General features: G+C 48.3%; 1 protein-coding gene across 2 annotated transcripts in view; it reads left to right on the top strand.

The window, feature by feature from the left end:
• Positions 1 to 22,195, top strand: part of BOD1L1 (biorientation of chromosomes in cell division 1 like 1) — a 48,947-nt gene that overhangs the window by 9,852 nt on the left and 16,900 nt on the right. For both annotated transcript variants that reach the window (XM_016138405.2, XM_036227516.1), the window contains exons 3-13: positions 218 to 408; positions 907 to 1,515; positions 2,102 to 2,251; positions 4,306 to 4,472; positions 5,561 to 5,672; positions 6,323 to 6,461; positions 7,470 to 7,542; positions 9,386 to 15,302; positions 17,249 to 17,313; positions 18,296 to 18,380; positions 21,555 to 21,598. In XM_016138405.2, the coding sequence (XP_015993891.2) occupies positions 218 to 408; positions 907 to 1,515; positions 2,102 to 2,251; positions 4,306 to 4,472; positions 5,561 to 5,672; positions 6,323 to 6,461; positions 7,470 to 7,542; positions 9,386 to 15,302; positions 17,249 to 17,313; positions 18,296 to 18,380; positions 21,555 to 21,598 (7,552 nt within the window). The remainder of the gene's footprint in view (positions 1 to 217; positions 409 to 906; positions 1,516 to 2,101; positions 2,252 to 4,305; positions 4,473 to 5,560; positions 5,673 to 6,322; positions 6,462 to 7,469; positions 7,543 to 9,385; positions 15,303 to 17,248; positions 17,314 to 18,295; positions 18,381 to 21,554; positions 21,599 to 22,195) is intronic.

The raw sequence follows: 22,195 nt of genomic DNA, 5'->3' as shown, positions 1-22,195 counted from the left end.
GTGTTTCCACTAGTGACAGTGGTGGAAAGATCACGGCGTTTTTGCAGTGCGGCGTATCTAAGTGCCACTGCAGCGCGAAACCGACTTTCCATTCCCTCTTCTTTCTACATCCAAGCGAATGGATTGGGGTTGAACATATATGTACTAGTAAGTAATGCGGATAGTATGAAATTGTTATTATTATTCTTAACTTTCTGTAAATCACCTTGGGTTTCAGATCAGGAATGCTGGAGTCCGGTATTGACCGAATTATTTCTCAGGTTGTGGATCCAAAGATCAACCACACATTCAGACCTCAGGTGGAGAAAGCCGTGCATGAGTTCCTGGCCACGCTGAACCACAAGGAGGAAGCGAGTGGCAGCATGGCCCCCGACGAGGAGAAGCCAGACTCTTCCGCCGTTATACAAGGTGCTGCGGCTTTGCTCTTGGTCAGCTCCATTGCTTTCCTTCCTGAACTGAGATCAAGTTAGGACCGTTTGGTCTGAAAACACTTTTCCCCTGGGCCACTGTAGCAAAATTGTATATTATTATAAATATCACCCGAATTCCTCAGCTGGCATAACTTTTTTTTTACATTCGTACAAAATAATAGGCATTTTAGTAAGGTATTGGGGGTACACGTATGTTTCAGCAGAGGGAATAATTAAAATAATTAGAGACAGTATTCTTTTTCTGAAAACTAGACTGTTCTCGGATTTGCATGGTGCCTTTCAAAGATACGGCATTAGAGAGGTGGAGGAGTTAGTGTGTGCTGAGAGCTGGCCCTGGTACCTGCAAGTCTACAGGTGTGTGAGTGCTCTGCACAGCACGTGCAGCCTATAGATACCACAGTGGGACGTGGCACTGATTCAGCCGGGGTTGACCTCCTGCAATAAACGTATTCTAAAACTTGTCTTTCCCTCGAAGGTGTCCCCGCTCCTGGGCCCAGTGCTAATGTGGCCAATGATGCCATGTCGATCTTAGAAACCATCACTTCTCTCAACCAAGAAGCTAGTGCTGCCAGGGCTTCGACAGAAACGGCAAATGCTAAGACCAGTGAGAGAGTATCCAAGAAACTCCCGTCTCAGCCAAGCACTGACACTACTACTGAGAGAGAGAAAACTTCAGAGGATGTGGCTGACAAAGAAAAATCGCCACCCGACTCTGCAGGGGAAGGACAGGAAGCAGCCCCCAAGTCTGAAGAATTGAGTGATCTCCCTTGTCCGGTCGAAGAAATTAAAAACCACACAAAAGAGAGTAATAGTTCACTGCTGCTAAATAAGGATGTTCAACAGGAAAGCAGTGACCAAAAAAATAAATCAACAGACAAAGGCGAAAAGAAACCAGACAGCAACGAAAAAGGGGAAAGAAAGAAAGAAAAGAAGGAAAAGCCTGAGAAGAAATTCGATCACTCAAAAAGGAGTGAGGATATACAAAAAGTAAAAGAGGAAAAACAAGCAAAAGATAAAGAAGTAGAGTGTTCAAAACTTCCTTCAGAAAAAAACAGTAATAAAGCTAAAGAAGGGACAAAAGAAGGTAAAAAGTTGCAAAAATATACCAAGGGTTTAGAGAACAGACTGTCCGTTGGGGGGAGTATCAGATTTGCCTTTAAAATTTTAATCAATTTTATTCTTTTATTTCAAAAGCCTGAGAATATATCTCCTTTTTGCTATAAAAAAGAGCCACAAACATTTGTGTTTCTTTTCTGCGCTGGCGTAACCAGTTCACAAAGTAAATGAACAGAAAAGCTCTAAACCTTATGATTTTAACTCATAACTCATTGTCATGCATTATGCCTAGCAACTTCATTCATAGTTGTATATCTTAATCTTTAAAATATTAAATAATTAATATTCCAGTTATGTAAAATTTGCTTTTGTGTCGTTTACATCTTAAATTAATTGTTTCGTTATTTTTACAGGATAACGGTTTGCCTTTGTATTTCCTGGAAGCAGCTCTGCCTTATGTGATATGGTTGCTAATGAGAGATTTTTATTTCTAAAGTGGAAGTTTTGGGCATATAATTAAAGCGGAAAATCTTAAATGTATTTTAGAAATTGGGTTCTGCCTGTGTTCTTATAACGAGATGGTTTACCTTCTGTGTTTTATTGTTTTCCTGAAGATTGCTCTGCGATAGAGTCTGATGTCGATGGGCTTACAGACATTACAGTTAGCTCTGTCCATACCAGTGACCTTTCATCGTTTGAAGAAGACACTGAGGAGGAGGTCGTGATGTCCGATAGCATGGAAGAAGGCGAGATTACGTCAGATGGTAAAGCATTTCACTTTCTAGTGCCCCTGTGACGCTTCCCACCCAGCAGTGTTTGTGCGTTCAGATGGCTGGACCGTGAAAGACAGTGTGGTGTAGTGGCAAGGGCACGGGGCTTTGGAGTTGGAAGATTTTGCTTAAGTCCCAGCCCCAAGGTTCCCTGTCTGAGCAAGCTCGGTAGGCAGCTGAACCGCAGCGAGCCTTGGTTCTCCTGACTTCATCTGCTCGGATTGTTATGAGACTGAGATGAGATAATGCACGTGACATGCCCTGTGTGTGTGAGAGAGACGTGTGAGGGGGCGCAGTCCACAACACTCCCCTCCTGACTGCAAGTTTTGTGTCCCCAGGACCTCTCGTAGGTTCGATAATTTGCTAGGACTCCCAGAACTCACTGGAACCTGTCACAGTGCGTTACGGCTGGGGGACACCGATTAAGTCAGCTGAGGGAGGACACGCGTAGACCAGAGTCAAGGTTTCAGACACAGAGCCTCCCGGCGTCCCTTCCCTGGACAGCATTTCTTTCCTGGCACCGACGTCTGACAGCACTCACAGACTGTCACCAGCCAGGGACGCTCACTCAAGCCTTGATGTCCAGTGTTTTTATTGGGGCTCCATCATGGCATAGGTGACCATCCATGTGTCTGGTCTCCGTCTCCAGCCCTCCAGAGGCCAAGCTGATACTCCGTGACCCAAAGCCCCCACCCTAAATCACGCTGGCAGGTGATTTGTCTTGACGCAAGACCCCTGGGGTCCCAGAAGCACTCAGGCCCGGCATTCCAAAGGCTTAGAGATGACCTCCCGGAAGCCAGGGGCGAAGACCAGACCTCTCTCTACCAACCCTTTATCAGCACTTACTGTGTTCCGGGCACTGTGCTAAGTTATTTCACTATTCTTTCTAATAACCACAGTCCTCAAAACAACCCTGGGAGGCAGGTCCAGGTGAAGAAATCAAGTCACCGAGGGAAGATCACATAGCCAGGTCTTGTCCAGGTGGCACAGCCAGGGGGCACCGGCGCAGGTTTCAGACCAGGTCTGGCCTGACCAACACCTTTGCTGCTCTTTCCCACATGATTAAGTTCTGTTTATGACCTTTTTAAAAAATCAAAAATACCGAATATTATTCTCAATTGCCGGTAGATAGCATCTTGTAAATTTGATGTTTGCTTATGCTTAGAATACCTAGAGAGAAAAATAGAGGAGGGAAATATGCTTCTCAGAGTCTCCCATTCTTTTTTTTTAGTATCCATGAAAAAACTGAGTACCAACCCAAGAAAGCAAAACACTCCCCACGTTCCATGTCTGTCCTCGCGAGGTCAGCTCTGTAGTATGCCGTGGGAAGAGTTCCCCTCAGCTATGAGCTCTCCACTTTCTCCAGCCGAACTAGCCGAAGTCCTAATTCTAGACGCTTTGCAGTCTTTCAAGTTTTTTCTTGGTCAGGGCTAGATTTTATATGTGTGGGATAAAAAAATAATAATAATAGGATGGCTGTTTTGAGAGTACCAGGTGGTAGGAAGTGAGCACCTTGTCCACGACATTTTCTTCTTGCTGTGTCGGGGGAGCACTCGCCCCCTGCCCCCTGCGGGTGGAGGGTTTGAGTGTGTCCTTGGGGGAGGGCCAGCTGTTGATTCTTGCCTCGCCCGTAAATGAGAGACTCACAGGTGGTCATAAAAAGCTCCAGTTTAAAGTACGGTTTCACGTGAATTCGTTCAGTTTAAAGCATTCATGTCAAGTCCACTGACATACGGATAATATTTTACTATTTGTCAAGAAAACAAGTAACTATAAGGTTTCATTTTTCTTTGCTGTCTTCCTTTATGTGGGAGAAGTTGATTGTTAAGAAATAAATTAAGATGTGGAGTATAGCCTTTAAAAATGTCAGTTTCTGCGAAAAAATGTCAATTTCTGATTTTCACGTATGGATATTTCCCTGTGGGACCTAGAAATGAACTTGAACTGCATTGATACTGCTTTTGCTGCTCAATGTCGATGAAGCTTAATGCTGATTTTAATGGGGATTCACAGAGCACTCACTCCTCTGTCCATTGACTTTCTTCCAGATGAAGAGAAGAACAAGCAGAATAAAACAAAAGCTCAGACCAGTGAACCTAGTGAAGGAAAAGCAAAAACTGTACGGCATGCTTATGTTCACAAACCATATCTCTACTCAAAGTATTACAGCGATTCTGACGACGAGCTCACCGTAGAACAACGGCGACAGTCCATCGTAAGTCTCGTCGATTGTTGCCTTTCGCGTTTAATCGCTGACAGACTTGACTAGTCCGAGAGTACGAGGTACTCATGAGCATATGGAATAGTGACTTAGGCCCTGTTTTCAGGAATCTTGTCATGTAACTAGGCAGCATAGACACAAACATGTGACAGAGGCGTTCATGTCATCATGATTAATAGTAGTGAAAAACTGTTAAGAACTGACGTGTTTCATGGTATGGAAATGTTTGAATCAAGTATGAATCGAGGTATACAGCATATGGCGTTCGACCATGAACACAGCATTAGAGGAAAGTACAGTTCACAGATTTACTGGATGTGAAAATACTTCTAATGAGATCTGTTATTAACAACAGCTTTTTAGAGGAAAAATTGTTTACCTCATCATACGTGTATATCAGCTTTAAGAGGACTTAGAATTTCAGAAGCATTAAACATGAAGATATGGTCATCCTCGAATGAGAAAATATTATTACTTAGAAAAATGATTTCAAGGAAGTACTCTCAATGCTAACAGTGGCTTAACTCACGACAAGTTTACTTGGTCAGGAGTTACGCCTATGGCACTTTGAGACTTTCAGGGATGGTGGGAGTGACTCACAATGACCGGATTCTCCCTAGCTTTGAAATCAACAGCAGAAAGCCCTACATCTAAAACGTAGGGCCTGAGAGTATAACCAGCATGCCACATTTGTTGTGGGCCTGGCCTGTCACTTGAATCTGCATTTCATTGTGTTCTTTTAATACTAATTGAAAAATTATGGAAACCTACCTATGTTCACTTGATGGTCGTGGGTATTTTCACAGTTATCTTTCTCATTGAAGTAACCAGTTTATTAAACCACCATTTCTCAAAATGATACTTTTCCCATTCTTTCATGACATTCTAAAAGAGTAATGGAAAATTTTTTCGCTCTGTTGTGTTCTTCTGGTAGCTTCCAAATTCCACGTATTCTGGTAGTGTATATGCACTTTTGCAGAGCCCGTTAATTTGTGAGAACATTTGAAGGGCAAACATTTTTTTCAAGAGTGTTTTGCTTTTGCCTCATAACCAGAATAATTGTGACTATTTTGTGGTTTTAGGCCAAAGAAAAAGAAGAGAGGCTTTTAAGAAGGCAAATTAATAGAGAGAAACTTGAAGAAAAACGAAAACAGAAAGCAGAAAAGACAAAGTCTTCGAAAGTTAAGAGCCAAGGTATTAGAGAAGTTAGCTTTATTATTTTAAACTGTCTTATATGCTTCATTATTTTCTGGATATTTATGTTTCTTATGAATAGGATTATAAAGTAAAATGATCTAAATTATATTTTAGTAAAGCTTTTATTTTAATTATATATTTTTAGGTGTGAAAGATTTGCTTTTTAATCTAATGTGCTTGGTCACTTTTTATTATTTCTGAATTTATATTAAATATTCTATCAAGTACCAGCTTACACAACTCACATATTAGCAATTCATTTTCCAGTGACCGGGGAATGAATTATCAGTGGAAAATGGATTATTAACTAGCAAGTAATCAAGCCTTGCTGGTGATAGTAATGGAATTAATTTATAATTTATATTAATTAAAGTGTCAAACATTTGTGTGCAATATTTAATTGAACTTCCTCTGGTCACCGATCCTGTGTAATAGACAAATACATACACATATGTAAGCATTTGAAATTAAAAGATGATAAGACTTCTCCATCTAAAGTATTATTTTTATTCCAGCACAACTTAAAGTTATGAAAGCCATTTTGCATTTTTACAGTGATTAGAAAAACGTTATGGAAAATAAATAAATATTACACCATTTAGAAGACTCTGTTCTGAAATACAGTTTATCGGTTGCTTCTTTACTAGGCAAAAATAGTGTGGACTTAGAAGACTCCTCAGCAAAGAGTTTGGAACCTAAAGCCCCCAGAATTAAAGAAGTCCTTAAAGAACGGAAAGTTTTAGAGAAAAAAGTAGCCTTAAGCAAAAAAAGAAAAAAAGATTCAAGGTACATGTTCTACCTGGCAGCGTTCCCACTGTAACGTCCTCCCGGCGTGCTTTCAGAAGTGAGCCACCGAAAGTGGCGGCAAGAAGCCAGGCCTCGCGTGTGTGTGTCGTTGCATGTTTATCAAAGACCGTAGGGTTTCGTTTTCAGTATCGCAATTCATCGTGTTAGCATCTCTAATATTTCAAAGTGTTCATCTTTTTCCGGGGCGATCCCAGACCTTTCTGATAATTTCGAAGGAAGCTTTGGACTCTCATCCCAGGAAAAAAATGCACGTGCATCAACACACAGCTGTCCCTAGAGCTTCAGAGGGCGTACGGACCCCCAGACGCACCCAAGAAGTATCCCCGTTCCGGGCATTCGGTACCCCTTCTTTAGTGATCGCCTCCATTTTCCAGTTTTTCTAGACAATTCGCTTCATTGCATACTGTACTTCTCCCCATGAGCCAGAGGTCTGAGCCGAAGTCTTTTTTAGCAGTACGTTATCATAGTTAATTCTAGAAGAATGGGAAAGCCGAAGAGACAGAGTGGCTATGAAGACGTGCGAGCCAAGGGCTGTAGTTTCCTGTCCCATCAAGATGCGATTATGTAAATTTATCACAGACTTTAAGATAGCTCAATCACTAATTTGCAGAACTCAGCAAAAGAATCAGCTCTCGCTTACCTTATGGTTCCTTCTTCCTATCGATCTGAATATAAGACTGCCCTATTTGCTCAAAAGATGGCAAGACTTTCAAAATATAATTGTAGCTCGCAAAATACTCAGTTCCGAACAACAATTCAGGAATTGTTTCCAGTATACTTTAGCACCATGTCGTAGAGTACTCCATGTCATACTGGGGATCGTATTCCAATCATGACTAGAATAGGATTTCAACTGACGCATAGCAAGCTTCTATTTGTGGATCAAGTGTTTATAGAAAAGGAAAGCTAAGGTTCTTTTTTTTTAACCTTTCTGAAAATTTCTTCATTTGATTCAAAGTTCATGGTTGACTTTTTCCCCCCACATAGGAATGTTGAAGAGAATTCTAAAAAGAAACAGCAAGCTGAAGAAGATTCGAAAGAAACCCTCAAAACAAGTGAGGTGTGTCTTAATTAACGCATACCCGTTTTAAACGCTCTTTTGCAGATATAGGCTATTCAGTCCTTTGGGATAAAACTTAGAATGCAGTTTGTTGTTTTCCAAGTAAAAAAATCCTCACATTCAGCATTCTCAAACCCCCATCCTATTATGGTATGAATTCCTCACTTTGGCAAGTCAATCCATGTGATTATTTATCTAGATAGTAGCTGCTTTTCTACTCCCCTTCACACACACACACACACACACACACACACACACACACACACACACACTGCTTATATTGGCAATAACAAAATTGCTGGTAATAATAGTGAAAAAGAGAAGGGGGGATGGCAGAACTCCCTGCACCATAACACATCCGTTTCGTTCCCTTTCGTTCCTTGTCCACAGAGGTACATGCATTTGTAGAGTGGATGTGATGTTGCAGAACATTGTTAACATTCACGCTTACTCGATATCCTGTTACCCGTAAGCTTCCTACTCGTCATATTTAACAATTGCCTCATGTTATATATATAGTGAATGGCGATACCATAATATAAGCGTTTCTTTATAGTTGAGCACTTAGATTATTTCCCAGATCTGATCCTTTTGAATAGTAAAAATACGTGTAATGGGGACATTTCTTCACCTTTTTGGATTTTTTTCTTGGGGTAAACTTTTGCTTTCATTGGTTTTAAATCCTATTTATAATGTCAGTTTTATAATTCTTTAGCCAAGCTATCTTAACACTTTTAAGGGAGAAAACTAATAATTTAGTGACTGTTTATTCATAGCTAATAAACAATCTTCATTTCTTTACTCAGAAATTTGAGGCATGTTTAAGTATGTCCTGATATTTCGATGGCATATTTTTAAATATTTAACTTTATTTGGTGATAAATTCCTTTGACAAATGATCTCAAATTTTTATTCACATTAATTGGTTAGAACTTACCATAAAATTAGGTTGATGAAATTCTTCTTAGTTCTTTCTTTGAGGAATTGAATTTTAAAGTATTTTTTTAAGATCTTGCTATGTCCTTGTCCCTATATCAGGGCAAGTGCATTAATCTTTGTGTAAATTGTAAGGAGGTGTAGTGGTAAACAACCCAGAGACAGAGGTCTTTCTGAGGACTAGTAGTCAGCAAGTCTCTATCAGAGCGTGTTTAGTCACCATTCACTCCTTAACACTAATCTCTGCCATTCTGCGGGTAGAAGGGGCAGGCTTAGATGCTGTGAGTTCTGCGTATCTTCCCTGGGCTGCAGAAATGTACACATCCATTTTATAGGACCTGGTTACCGATATTGTGAGTTACTGTGTGCACATGAACCATTCTAAGTAGACTATCCACCAAGTAGCCTAAATTCATGAGGTCTCTCCATAAATCTGGTTTTTAAATAAATATATAGGAAACCTTTGTTTCAGTATAAAATTTTTCAATTGACTTTAACATTAGGTGTCATGTTCTTGGACCGAAAAGAACATTGGATTGTCATTCATTTAGTTTCTGTTTATTAATGACTACTGGGCATTTGCGGGCTCTACTGACTGAGAGTGACAAAAGGCCTAAATGCATGGACAGATCTCCAGAGAAATAACTAGTCTCTGTAATGATAACTGCGACATAGTAGGAAAAGTACTAGACTTAAAATGACATCAGCTAAACTCTTCAAGTTATTGAATCATGCCCAGCTCCACATTCTTGGTACATAAAATGAAGTTTATGATCCCTACCACAGGCCGCGTAAAAAGATTAAGTAAGGTGTAAAATATGTGACAGCACTCAACCTATTAAATGCACCCAGGTGTTAAATTCGAATGTAAAAACCGACTTACATTTTAACCTTTACTTTCTCACAGCATTGCGAAAAGGAAAAGGTGTCTACTTCCAAAGATTCGAAGCATGTTCATGCAAAGAGTGAACCCAGCAAACCTACCCGGAGACTCTCAGAGTCTTTGCATTCAGCTGATGAAAACAAAAATGAATCTAAACTAGAAAGAGAACATAAAAGACGGACATCGACCCCCGTCGTGGTGGAAGGGGCACAGGAAGAGACGGACGCGCGAGATGGGAAAAGGCCAGCGGAGCGCTCAGACGCGGGCTCAGAAGAACCCCAGAAACAGAAAAGCTCAGTCAAAAACGAAAAGCATCTGAAGAAAGATGATTCTGAAACACCACATGTGAAAAACCCACCTAAGAAAGAGGCAAAGTCCTCCAAGGAGAAGCCTGAAAAAGAGAAAACTCTGTCGGAAGACAAAGTGTCTGTGAAACATAAACATAAAGGGGACAGTGCGCATAAAACGGGGGATGAGGCGGAGCTTCACCCCGCTGAGAGAGGGTTAAAAGTCGATGAAAGTATTCAAAAGCCGAGTCCGCAAACCAAGCCTTCTGCAGATGAGAAAGCTGAACGAAAAAGTAAGCATAGGAATGAAAGGAAATTATCAGTTTTAGGCAAAGATGGAAAGCCAGTTTCTGAATATATTATAAAAACCGATGAGAACGTTCGTAAAGAAAACAACAAAAAAGAGAGACACCTGTCAACAGAAAAAACGAAGGCTGAACACAAATCAAGAAGATCAAGTGATTCTAAAATTCAGAAAGATTCTCTGAGTTCCAAGCAACATGGAATCACATTACAGAGAAGAAGCGACAGTTATTCAGAGGGCAAGTGTGACACGGACTCGACTAATGCGGATAATAACTCAAAACCAGAAGATGTTCACAAGGAGAAGCGAAGAACAAAGAGCTTGACAGAGGAGAAACTGGTGTTGAAGTCCAAATCCAAAAGTCAAGGCAAACAGTTACGAGTCGTTGATACAGAATTGCAAGAAGGTGTCACAAAGCAAACAGCCACTCCCAAGCCAGAGAAGGAGAAAATCACAGAAGAAAATGACCTAGAGAGACCGCGGAAGTCTAAAGTGGAGGACAAGTCTTCTGAGGAAACCGGCTTTGAACCTGGGTCAGAGAGTGCCGCTTCTTCGGCACACAGCACGCAGAAGGACGCTGGTCACCGAGCTAAGCTGCCGTTAGCAAAGGAGAAACATAAGGGTGAGAAGGATGCGAGCTCCTCCAGACTTGAGAGGAAGTTATCAGACGGACACAAAAGCAGAAGCTTAAAGCACAGTAGTAAGGATGTGAAAAAGAAGGAGGAAAACAAATCAGACGACAAGGATGGTAGAGAAGGTGACAGTAATCACGAAAAGGCCAGGGGGAATAGCTCAGCCACGGAAAAGAAATTAAGCAGAAGGCTGTGTGAAAACCGAAGAGGAAGCTCGTCCCAAGAAATGACCAAAGGAGAAGAAAAAGCAGCAAACGCTTTGGCCACTCCGAGTACTTCCTCCCTTCAGAGACCAAAAAAGAGTGGCGATGCCACCTCGATCCCTGAACCAGAGCCGATGGAAGTGGATTCCGAGCCCGCTGTGGAAAACGTGCCTGAAGGATGTAAAGCCCAGGAGAGCAGCAGTGACGGTCCCCCGCCGGACACCGACTCTGAGAACGCGACAAAAAACCCTGCAGCCACAGCGCTAAGGGACGAATCGAGAACTTCCCCAGTAGACACAAAACCAGCAGCTCCCGCCTCTAAATCGGGACGTGGAACAGGACTCATTGGTAATTCTGAAAAGCATGCTGACCATAAAAGCGCCCTGACCAAGAAGGCGCATGTCCAGAGTGCCGCGTCCAAAGCAGACGCCGGAGAGAAAGAGCCCACTCAACAAGGAGCCCGTGAAGCGAGTGTAGACTCTGCAGCGGGTCAGAAGGTGGAGCCTCGCGCCCTGTCAGAGAGCGATAGGGCACCAAGGACCTCAAAACACACAAGAGCCACTGAGGAGTGTGTTACTCAAAGAGATGCTGTTCTTGAACATTCCACAGATTTAGAGCCCTCACCGTCCCCAAGTGCAGCGACTGCTGCGCCTCAGACACAGTCTCAGGATTCGGGTGGAGTTCCTGGAGGTGACAGAGGAACTGTTCTCGAAGGTGGCACTGCCAGCGCCTTGCTTGCAGACCACACCAACAGCCCTAACCAAAGTCTGACTGTTAGGGAACCAGAAGTCCCTAGGACAAGCGACAGCAGAGAAGGGGGTGCAGTTTCCACTGCAGATGCACCAGCGAAAGCCGGCCTAGGTAGCAAAAGACACATTCCAGAAGGTTCCCAGGCCGCCACAGTGCACAGTGCACTAGGAAAAGTAAACGTGCCTCTTGGCGCGGAGTTAACAGACACAGTCACGGAAAATGAATGTGTTAGCAGAGAAGGTGGCTCCAAGGACATGGGCAGGAAAGAGAGTGGCTTAAGTACCGAGCCCACTGCAAAGCAGGCAGTTAGAACCGCGGCGCAGAGTGGCAGAAAGGATGGCATCGCTGTCGACCACGTCGTGGGCGTGAGTACCAAAGAAGATGCTGAAACCGTTGAAGCTAAGCTCAGTCACGGCCCCGGTGAGGCGGAAAACGCGTCCTGTGCCGTTGGAAGACGGGATGAGGACAGCGAGGTGGACACCAGTGCTGGAGGTAGCGCGGCCGCCTCGGTTCCTCCCCAGAGGGGCAGACGGACCGGGACTGTGACCGCGGCGTCTGGCAGCGCAGAAAAGACTTCCATCACCACGAGCACTGAGGGCGAGGACGCAGGCACCTGCTTGAACCTGGGGAAAGCCGGGAACGCCACCGCCACTTCCTCCGAAGCAGGCGAGGGGGCGGCGGCCGTGCCGTGCACGAGCATCGAGGCAGACGAGGGCCTCGTGACGGGGGCCCGCGCCCGACACACCCGTCCCCGGGTCGCGGCCGAGGCCAGCGAGTGCACGGTCTTCGCCGCGGCCGAGGAGGGCGGCGCCGTGGTCACGGAGGGCCTCGCGGACAGCGAGCCTTTCCTCACGAGCACCAAGGAGGGCGAGAGCGGAGAGTGCGCCGTGGCCGAGTCCGAGGGCCGGGCCGCAGAGCCGGCCACCGCGCAGGCCGGTGCGGCGGGGGACCGCGCCACCAGCGCCGCGACAGACGAGAAGGACGATGCCGTGACCAGTGCGGGCTCCGAAGAGAAGTGCGGCGGCTCTTCCAGCGGAGACGCAGAGCTCGGCGGACGGACTGTCGCTTTCGCTAGCGAAGGTGAGAGCGACGGCGCCGTGACGAGCGCAGGGACAGAAATACACGAGGCCTCGTTAAGCAGTGAAGAGCTGGATGGGTTCCGGAGAGACGTGGCGAGAACGGGCCCCAAGAAGGACCCCGAGGGCACCGTGACGTGTACGGCGGCCGCGAGGGGCAGCGACGGCTTTGCCACGTGCGCGGTGACGGGCGCGGGGCCGCAGGCGGAGCGCGCGGTCACGGGCGCGGCCGCGGCGCTGCTGGACACGGGCGCGCCCCCGGGCGCCGGGGCCCCCCAAGGGGGAGACGGCTCTGCGAACGACGGCGCGGAGGGCGAGAGCGCCGTCACCAGCACGGGGATCACGGAGGAGGACGGCGAGCGCCCGGCCAGCTGCTCCGGCTCCGAGGACGGCGGCGACGGCTGCGCCCGCGGCGCTGAGTCCGAGGACAGCGGGGAGAGCGCGATGGACAGCACGGTCGCCGAAGAAGCCACGAACGCGCCGTCGGCCGCGGCCGGGCCCTGCGACGACGAGGGCGTTGTCACCAGCACGGGCGCCAAGGAGGAGGACGACGAGGGCGAGGGCGTCGTGACCAGCACTGGGAGGGGCAACGAGGTCGGGCCCGCGGCGGCGGGCGCGGGCGCGGAGGAGGAGGGCGAAGGCGCGCCCGTCTGCGGCAGCGCGGAGGCGGGGGACGCTCGCGTGGGCACCGCGGCGGCGCTGGCGGCCGCGGAGGCCGGGGCGGCCGCCGCCGGGGCGCTCGAGGGCGGCGTGGACAGCCGCAGCGGCGCCGCGAGGGGCAAGGACGCAGAGGCCGAGATCTGCTCCAGCGCCAAGGGCCTGGTGGAGAGCAGCGTGACCGGCGCGGCGGCACCCGCCGCCCGCGAGGGCCCCGGGGCCAGCGCCGCTGCCGCGCTCGGTGACAGCCAGCTCGCCAGGAAGGACAAAGCGGGAGGCAGCACCACGTCCCCGGGCCTGGTGGGGGGCAGTGGCGACGGGCTCGTGACCGCCGCAGCCCTGGAGTGCGAAGCGCGTCGCTCGTCGCCGGGCGGAAAAGAGGACGAAGGCGTCATCACCTCCGTGGAAAACGAAGAGTGCGACGGCCTCGCGGCCACCACCGCCAGCGGCGCCGACCAGACGCGCGCGGCCGCGGGCGGAAGCCGAGGCGCAGGCCTGCTGATTCCCACCAGCACGGCGGGCGATGGCGCCAGGCAGCCGGGCGCGGCCGGGGACACGGGGGCGGCCCGCACGGCCGCCCTGCCGACGGAGGAGACCGCGGGCAGCGCCACGGCCGACGCGGAGGACTTCGAGGCCCCCATGCCCAGTGCCGGCGCGGGCGGCGAGGACAAGGACGAGTGCGCCCTGATTTCCACGAGCATCGGGGACTTAGACGTCCCCGTCTCGAGCGCGGCCACCGTCACGTGTGCCGGCAGTCAGCAGCCCGCGGCGGCCGTGGAGGCGCGCGCGACAGGCCCGAGCTCGCCGAGCGCCGACGACTTCGAGGGGCCCACGCCCAGCGCGGACGCGGACCGCCCCCGCGCCTCCACCAGCAAGGACGACAGAGACGAGTGCGCCCTCATTTCCACCAGCATCGCGGAGGGGTGCGAGGCCTCCATCTCCGGGGCAGCCGCGGAGAGCGAAGATGAGCGATCGCTGACCGTCCTGGAGGAGAAGGACGGGAGCGCCATCATCTCGACGAGCTCCGGGGAAGACTGCGAGGGCCCGGTGTCCAGTGCCGCCCCTCGGCAGGAGCTCCGCCCCTCGGTCACGCCAGCCGAGGAGATAAGCGACACCGCCATGATTTCCACGAGCACCTCTGAAGGCCGCGAAGCGGCCATGAGGGGTGCCGCCCCGCACGACGACGATCAGCCCACCGCCACGAGAACGGAGGACTCGAGCGACACCGCCATCATCTCCACCAGCACGGCCGAGTGCGCGCCGACCGTCACCGGCCTGCACGGGCACGAGGAGAGTCGGCGGGCCGCCAGCAACCCAGAAGGAAGAGACGGCCCGGCCGCCGCGAAGGACGGCAAGGGCGAGGTCCCTCTGCCCAGCCCGCCGGCCGAGAACTGCCCCCAGCGTCCTGGGCCCAGCGCAGGAGAAGGGCCTTTCGGGGCGCCCTCTGCAGGGGCAGGCCAGCTGGAGGACGGGAGTGCGTCGTTGAGCTCTGTCCAGAGGAAGGAGAAAAGCCACGAGGCAGGGGTGGCGAGGGACAGCACCGCAGCGCCTTGCTCAGCAGGGAGGGGCTTGGAGAGCACGGCCGACTCCCCTGCCAGTCGGAGGGGACCAGAGCAGACGTCCGGGCACACGGCGGAGGGCTCCGTCCACGTCCGCTCTTTGACAGCAGTGAGCACCGGCGCTAAAGTAGCCAGTGACGCGCCACATGGCAAGGACGCTGCGGCGGCACAGCCCTCCCTTCCTGCCGGCCAGCGGGGGCCCGAGGGCAGCGCGAAGGCCACCGCCTCTGAGTGCGCTAATGGTCAAGAGTCAGACTTTGCGCCTCCCCATCCAGCCCCTCCGGCTGCCGGCGCCGCGGCTCCGCCAGCGCCCAGGTGTGAGCAGGGTGTGACCGGACCCGCTGATCACGGCGGCGGCGGGTGCACCGCCCAGGTGTCCACTGAGGAAACGGGAGGTGGCTTGAGGAAAACATTCCCCAAGGACGGAGACCCCGAGGGCACTGTTTCTTCAGAAGAAAATGCGGGTGACATAGGTGAGAATCTCTCTAATTGCAAATTTTAGCCTTCTGCAGAGGTGGTTGTGTGTAGAGTACATCTAAGACAGCCTTCCAAAAGATGGTCTGGGTTCCAGAAAGTCACAAAATAGCTCATTAGACTTGAAGATCAGGCTTCTCTAAAAGAAACTTGTGTTTAAAAGCGTAAAGCCTTAGACCCATCTCTCAAGGGCGAGGAAGGCAGTGGCGGGCTGGGGGATGCAGCCAGCTAGCCGGGCGTCATCAGCAGGGCTGCTGCAAGTTACTAGAACTCGTGGACCTCAGGTTGTCATCAGAGCGAAGGCTACCTTACAACAGCCCTGTGAAATGAGTATTTTTTTATCACCCTTATTTTACAAATGAGCAAATAGGTTCACAGAATTTAAGTAACTTGCTTGGTATTTGGGTGCCTTTTAGAAAACGATTACCCCTGCACCTCAGTTTTCCGTTGTATGAAATGGGGATAATAGTACAAAAACAGGCGTCATTTCAACTCTCAGCCGACTTAGAGATTTGCAGTGTGTGTCAGTTCAGCCCAGCTGGCTGCTTAGTCAAGGGAGCACGTTTTTGTGTTTTGGTTTTTTTTAACTGAGCTTATTATTCAGGTAAAATCAGTTTCTGGTTAAGAAAGAGAAATGGGTGAAAGAGAAATGAAACGTGTCCTGACAGAGTTCAGAGCGCTGGTTTTGTTAGAAATGGTCAGTAACTTTCAAGGGGTGGCCTTTGAGCCCAGTCGTCGCTGACACCATCCAACTACCACCGCGCTAGGCCCAAGATGCAGAGACGAGTAGGCAGAACGGGAAGACAGCTGTGAACCAGCCGTACGGTGTAAGCAGGCCGTGGCCCTAGTGTGGCAGGTCCTCAGAGTGGGGTTAAGCACAGGAGGCAGTGAGGACTCAAAGGGACGCGGGTGGGACTTGGGGGGCTCAGGGACATTGATTGTTTTCCCATCCGGGCTGTACGAATTGTAGCCCGCTGGACTTTTAAACCGGAACGGACCTTAAGTATCATCTGACACAGCCTCGGAAAACAGGCCATTAGATTTAGTTTCATGTGTTATAAAGACTTAAACAGGAGACATTAAAAAATGTTCCAAGGGTTAAAATAAGCAACTTTAAATTTTTTCTTTCATTTAGCCTGGGTAAATTGACTGCTCTACAAGTTTTTGTGACCTAATTGTTGCTGCAATCTATTGCTCCTTCCTCTTCGCCCCCTTTTTTTCCCTGAAGGAACAAAAGTAAAATAACTTTAGCAAGGAAAAGCCTGCAGCCTCTTGGAGAAAGGAAAAGTTTTCTCTGGAGGCTTATGTGTGGGCAGGTGAGAGGACCTGGAAAGCCACAAATTGTAGGAGGACAGGGGAGAGAAAGAAAAGTCCCAGACCGGGATGGACTTGTCTCCACCAGAGAAAATCCACCCCCCCACCTGGGTGGGTGGGTGGGTGGGTGTGTGTGTGTGTGTGTGTGTGTGTGTCTGTCTGTCTACGTGTCTACCTACCTCACAGTTTTTTAACACTGTGTTAATTTTGCTGTGTCCATAAAGCAAGCAAAGTGAGGCTATTTGTAAATTCCTTTCTTTTTCAAGAGTGTTCCTCGGTTGCCCAGAACATTTTCTTTCAGGGACCAACTTAATACAGGTCACTGTAGAAAAGGCACCGGAAAACGATTTCTCCACAGGTAATATTGTATCATTCCTTCTGGGCAGTCATCTTACCAGCAGGAAACTGGTAATTTCACATATCCCTCCCCTCACTCCACCCCCTCAAAAAAGTAAATGACCCCGCCTTTCTTCTGGGCCTTTTTTTATACACCCTTTTAATTGTTTCCTACTGACCGCAGAAGGAAACAGCAGAGGGAACATGGCTAGATAAGAACAGTCGTTACCTTTTGTTTGAGGATGTGTTTTGTAAGCAGATTCTGAAATTGGTTTAATGGTCTGAATTTCATTAGGCAATGAAGAGTCTCCATCAGATATTTTGGGAGGATTGGAACCGAAAGCCAACCTGGAAACTGAGGTATGATAATTCGGTTATGTTGAGGTGTGTGTGGTGTAAGGACCATTTCATATATATACACACACTTAGGCAGAGTCTAAGCAGAATATAGCTTTGGTTTTCACTGTATTTAAGGCACTTGAGTAGTAGTATTGTTACATCCCAGGGGGGAGGGATGGCAAAGAACCTTCTGTAATCTCAGTAAATAGTGCCATCATCAGTCTCATTTACTCAAACCAGAAACCCAAGAATCACCCTCAGTTTCTCCCTGTCACCTCACATGTAAAATCCACTGCCAATTCTTATAGGTTCCATTTTAAGAATATAACTTGAGTCCATCTGTTTCCGTTTCTACCATTGGCACCTAGTGTAAGCCACTGCTTCAGCAGGGTCCCCCTGGGCTTCCTTCCTCTGCAGCCCCTCCTCCCGCCTGCGAATTTACAAGGCCTTGACAGACATAAATTAGGTCATGTCATTACTCTGCCTACAGTTTCCAGTGGCTTCCCACCACACTTAGACTGAAGTCAGGTTTCCATGGTTTGGTCTCCATATCTTCTTTCTAGCCCCATCTTATAGCACCCTGCAAGAATGCGGGGCCAGACAGCGGCCAGCCGGGGCTGCGAGCAGTGCGGGGGGCTCAGCTCACCCCGCAGGAGGAACGGGGAGGCGGACGGCCGAGTGGCGCTCTGCAGGTAGAGTAGAGGTGCACCAGAGGAGGAGGGAAGGAAAGAGCCTTCCAGTCAGAGGCGTGTTCTAGACACAGAGGCCAGGGCCGGCTGGGGCCCGGCAGCAGGAGCGCCGTCAATGGGCGAAGTGTGAACTAGGTCGATTTTTTATTTTTCGTGTTTAAAGACCAGCATGTATGCTTTTTTTAATTATTCACAGAATTGAAAGTAGACTTTCATGTCGTTATGAGGTGTTTAATTCACTTAAGACTAGTCTTACCTTCTTGTTATAAAATCCTCAGTCAACTTATTTTTTGTGGTGCTTTGGACTTTTTCAGACGTTTGTACCATCAGAGGAAGAGAAAAACCATGAAATTCTAGGGCCGTCAGAAAGTTCCTGTGGGAGACAGCCAGTTGGAACAGGTAAGCGCCTGTTACCCATCGTTCCCGTTACGTTTTCCTCGCGTGCGCTTTTACCCGTCGTTGCAACCGAAAATCAACATCCGATTCGTAATAATACACTGCAGGCCGTGGGAATTTTTAACATTTACGTCGTCTTACGAAGTGTCAATTAACTTTATCAAAAGTGGTTGTTCCAGTCTGGTATTTTCACATCATCGTGGCAAAAAGAAAGTTCCCTGAGCAAACTCCTGCTCTATCCCCAAAACGTGCCTCTGCGCCTTCCTGCCCTTCCAGGCGCTGTCATCTCAGCTCTTTTCCAAAAGGCAGGTGTGCAACCCTGGCGCCTGTAACCCCAGCGCCACCCCGCTCTTGGCCCTTGACCTCTGGCCATCGCCCCAGTGACTGCCGAAGCTGCCGCCGGCCTGCGTGGCCTCTTCTCTGCCTCTGTGTGCCGCAGCCTTCAGTGTCCGCTGCAGACTCCCCCGGGGGGAGCCTCAGTGTCAGAGAGGACTAGGGCAACAACTCTCGCAGTCTGATCCTAGGACCACTTTACACTCTTAAAAATCATTGACTCCAAAGAGCGTTGTTGTATGGATTATACCTGCTGACACTTACCAAATAAGTTAGAACCGAGAAAGCTATAAAGTATGCCTGAATTCAATATAATTAGCTCGCTGTAGGTTAACGTAAACAACATAGTTTTTCATGGAGAATAGCTAGGTTTTCCAAAACAACAAAATTTAGTAAGAGAGGTGACATTGTTTTACATTTTTGCAAATCTCTCTAAGTCTAGGTTAATAGAAAGAAAATAGCTGGTTTCTCATATCCATTTCCATATTTGGTCTGTGGCTATTTGTTGTTTTGGTTGAAGTGTATGAAAACAATCCAGCATCAGACGTTTAAATGGTTGCATTTAAATAGTCTTTTCAGATAGCTGTGGGTACGTCATGTGGCTTCTGGAAGACTCCATTGTGTACTCACAAGTCTAAAAGGTGAATAACATCTGAGTGTTATGGCAATGGCTTTGGACCTTGTGGACCCGTTAATGGAAGGTCTCAGGAGCTCCCCGGGGGCCTTGGGCCACACTTTGAGAACCACTGGGTCTCTGGGTTAGGGAAGTGGAAATGAGAAGAATCGTGACAATAATTACTTTTGGTTTGTACTCCGAGTCATTATTTTACCTTGTCTTCTGATTCGCACATTAACTAGAAAAAATAATAATAATAACCATAATAATAACCTTAGAGTATGTGACCAAATTTAAGCAAGTTGTCTGTGTGTGTGTGTTTTTTTTAAAATACAGTGTCAAAATGTCTATACAAGTCACATAGAATAATCAGGGTGATTCTGGTTCCAAGTAACAAAACCTTATAGATATTTGCTGAAAGGAAATTGAGTAGCTCGTTCATTGTCTTGGTTCAGCCTCTGGAAAAATATCTCTCTCCTGTCATTTTCGGCCGAAATCCTAAGTCGCTGTGTCTGCACAAACCTAATCACTGTGACCAGGTGAGCGTTAATCACCGGTTGACTGAAGCCCAGTGCTCTGTTCCCACATTGTGCTGGAGGGGCAGCCGCTGTGTCCTGCAGTCGCCGCCGCCCTGTTCCTCGGGGTGATGGACCTGTTCGTCGGGGTGATGGACGTGACCCAGCCAGGGGAAGCGGTGGGGACTCGCTGTGGCAGGTGTGGCCCCGCCCCCAGGGGCTCGTGCAGATACAGTGCAGATGGACAGTGCAGATGGGGGAGGTGCCATCCACGGTACAGACAGCCTCGAGGCTTTGGGGTCACTGTGCTGCGCCGGGCCTGGGGAAGGCCTGGGTGTGAGCTGGCCCAGTCGCTCTCCTTCCTCCGAGTGTGGAAATTAAGATACAGAAAAGTGTGTAATAAAGTCCCCCTCCTCATGAATACCCCCTAGACACAAGTCTGTAGTTAGACAACAGTGAAGTCATAGTATTGGCACCGTGTTATAATTTATTTTTGGGTTTTTTTGCTCAGCCACATGGTGTGGGCATCCTTCATTGTCACTATATGCAGACTGATGTCATCTGTTAGCTGAATAGCTGAAACAGTAATCTGGAATACATTTTCCTGTTCGTTAGATCTTTTAGTAACCTCCCGTTTTTGTAGTTGTTACTATTGAAAATAAAGCCACAGTGAACGTCAATATGCACGTAACTATGCATTTCTCCAAGGATTTCCGTAAAAGTTAAATGGGAGGAAGGGGTCAGAGCATGCATACCTGAGATTGGAATTTTGACAAGCACGCGTCACCCTCACTGTCTTGGAGCGGAATATTGAAGGCCGTGTAGGTGTGCACTGGGCGGAGAGCCAGAGAGGGGGCGCTGTGTGAGTCCTGCGTCTCAGTCCTTAACTCAGGACAGTCTGGGCGGTCAGGGCGCGGACCCTCCCAGGCAGCACTGTCGGAAAGGGCAGTCTTCAGAGTCTGACAGCGAGAGCCTTATAAGCCGGCCTGTCAGGCAGTGCAGAAAGAGCCCCCAAGACCCGGTAAGCCCTTCATGTGACGTGTGAAAACCCCGACAACGACTAATCTCTCCAAAACTTGGACAGACGCGTTAGTTAAATGTGGGTGTATGTGCTATAGTGGAAATAATTAGCATCCCGTTTGTTAATTGTCAAAAAGGTAACATTTGGGGAGTTCTGAAGTCCTCCGGTCCCACAGTTCCAGTTCCCATCCCTGTGTACAGGTGCGGTTCGGTGAGAGCTCGACTTACGTAAAAGGAAGTTGTTTAAAAAGAAAAATGTGTGCTCTGTCATTGTTGAGTAGAAACAGTACCTTGTGCTTCAAGTTTCCGAAGAACATAAATAGACCTTTGCCGTTTGAGGGGAGAGGAGCTGACGTTTCCTTGGATGGATGGTTTTTAAATGACCAGGCGTTACACTGTCGGCCCAGGTCCCCACCTTCTGAGCTTCACATTGTCACCACAGCAAATCCCTGCGCTCTGGCAGATCGCCGCCGCTGTTGTGAAAAGTCAGGCAACACCGATTCGTGTGTTTTTTCCGGTAGTGTGCCAGGACGTGGCTTGTAGCAACGATGGGTCAGAATTTCATCATTCACAGAGGCGGCGAGGCCACTGAGCAACACCCTCCTACCTAACTACCCTAAAAATCTCTGAATGTCCTTCTCTGTGGTTCAGAAACAATACTCACTCTCCTGATTTCTTTCTTTTTGCGAACAGCTGAGCTGCAGAAGGAGCCTTCGCCGGTGCGTGAATCACTGAGTGTAAGTCTCTGTGACGGTCAGTTTTATCATCGTTGCACTAGTTTGGTTTGGGGTTCTGAGAGAGGCCGGGACTGGGGTTGTCTCGAGGAGGGATTGTTGAGCATTTCTCCGGGAGACGGGAGGCCGTTGGCAGCAGGCTTTCCACTGCAGTTCACTGTACGGATGAGAGTTCTTCTCTTTTCCACATTCAACTGTATCCACCGATGTCATGAAATGTAATTGTTTTCATCAAAAAAAAAAAAAAAAAAAGTCACTGAATTCAGCAGCACTGAATGTAGGCCAAAGCCACGAAGCAGAACAAAGGAACTAGAAGGAGGCCCAGATCATCAGACTGGGAAACTCACCTGGCAAAGTCCTGCACGAACTCCAAGCTTTCTGCTCGTTGTTGCTATAATGGCATGAGCGCTGTAGACAAAACAGATTTTATTTTGAGAACTAAAGTTCACTCTGTGTTATTGGAAAGCTCTTCTGAAGATGCTAAAGTACAATTGCCACATATACATTTTTCCACGTGTGGCTCTCACAATCCCTTTTCTGCTTGAAGGAATTTTATTTCTGAATGCATTCACAGGGGACCTAATATCATAACCAGATGTG

Source organism: Rousettus aegyptiacus, unplaced genomic scaffold (genome assembly GCF_014176215.1).
Source record: "Rousettus aegyptiacus isolate mRouAeg1 unplaced genomic scaffold, mRouAeg1.p scaffold_m13_p_10, whole genome shotgun sequence".
NCBI lineage: Eukaryota > Metazoa > Chordata > Mammalia > Chiroptera > Pteropodidae > Rousettus > Rousettus aegyptiacus.
Note: the sequence above shows the minus strand (reverse complement) of the source record. Positions and strands in the feature narration are given on the sequence as shown.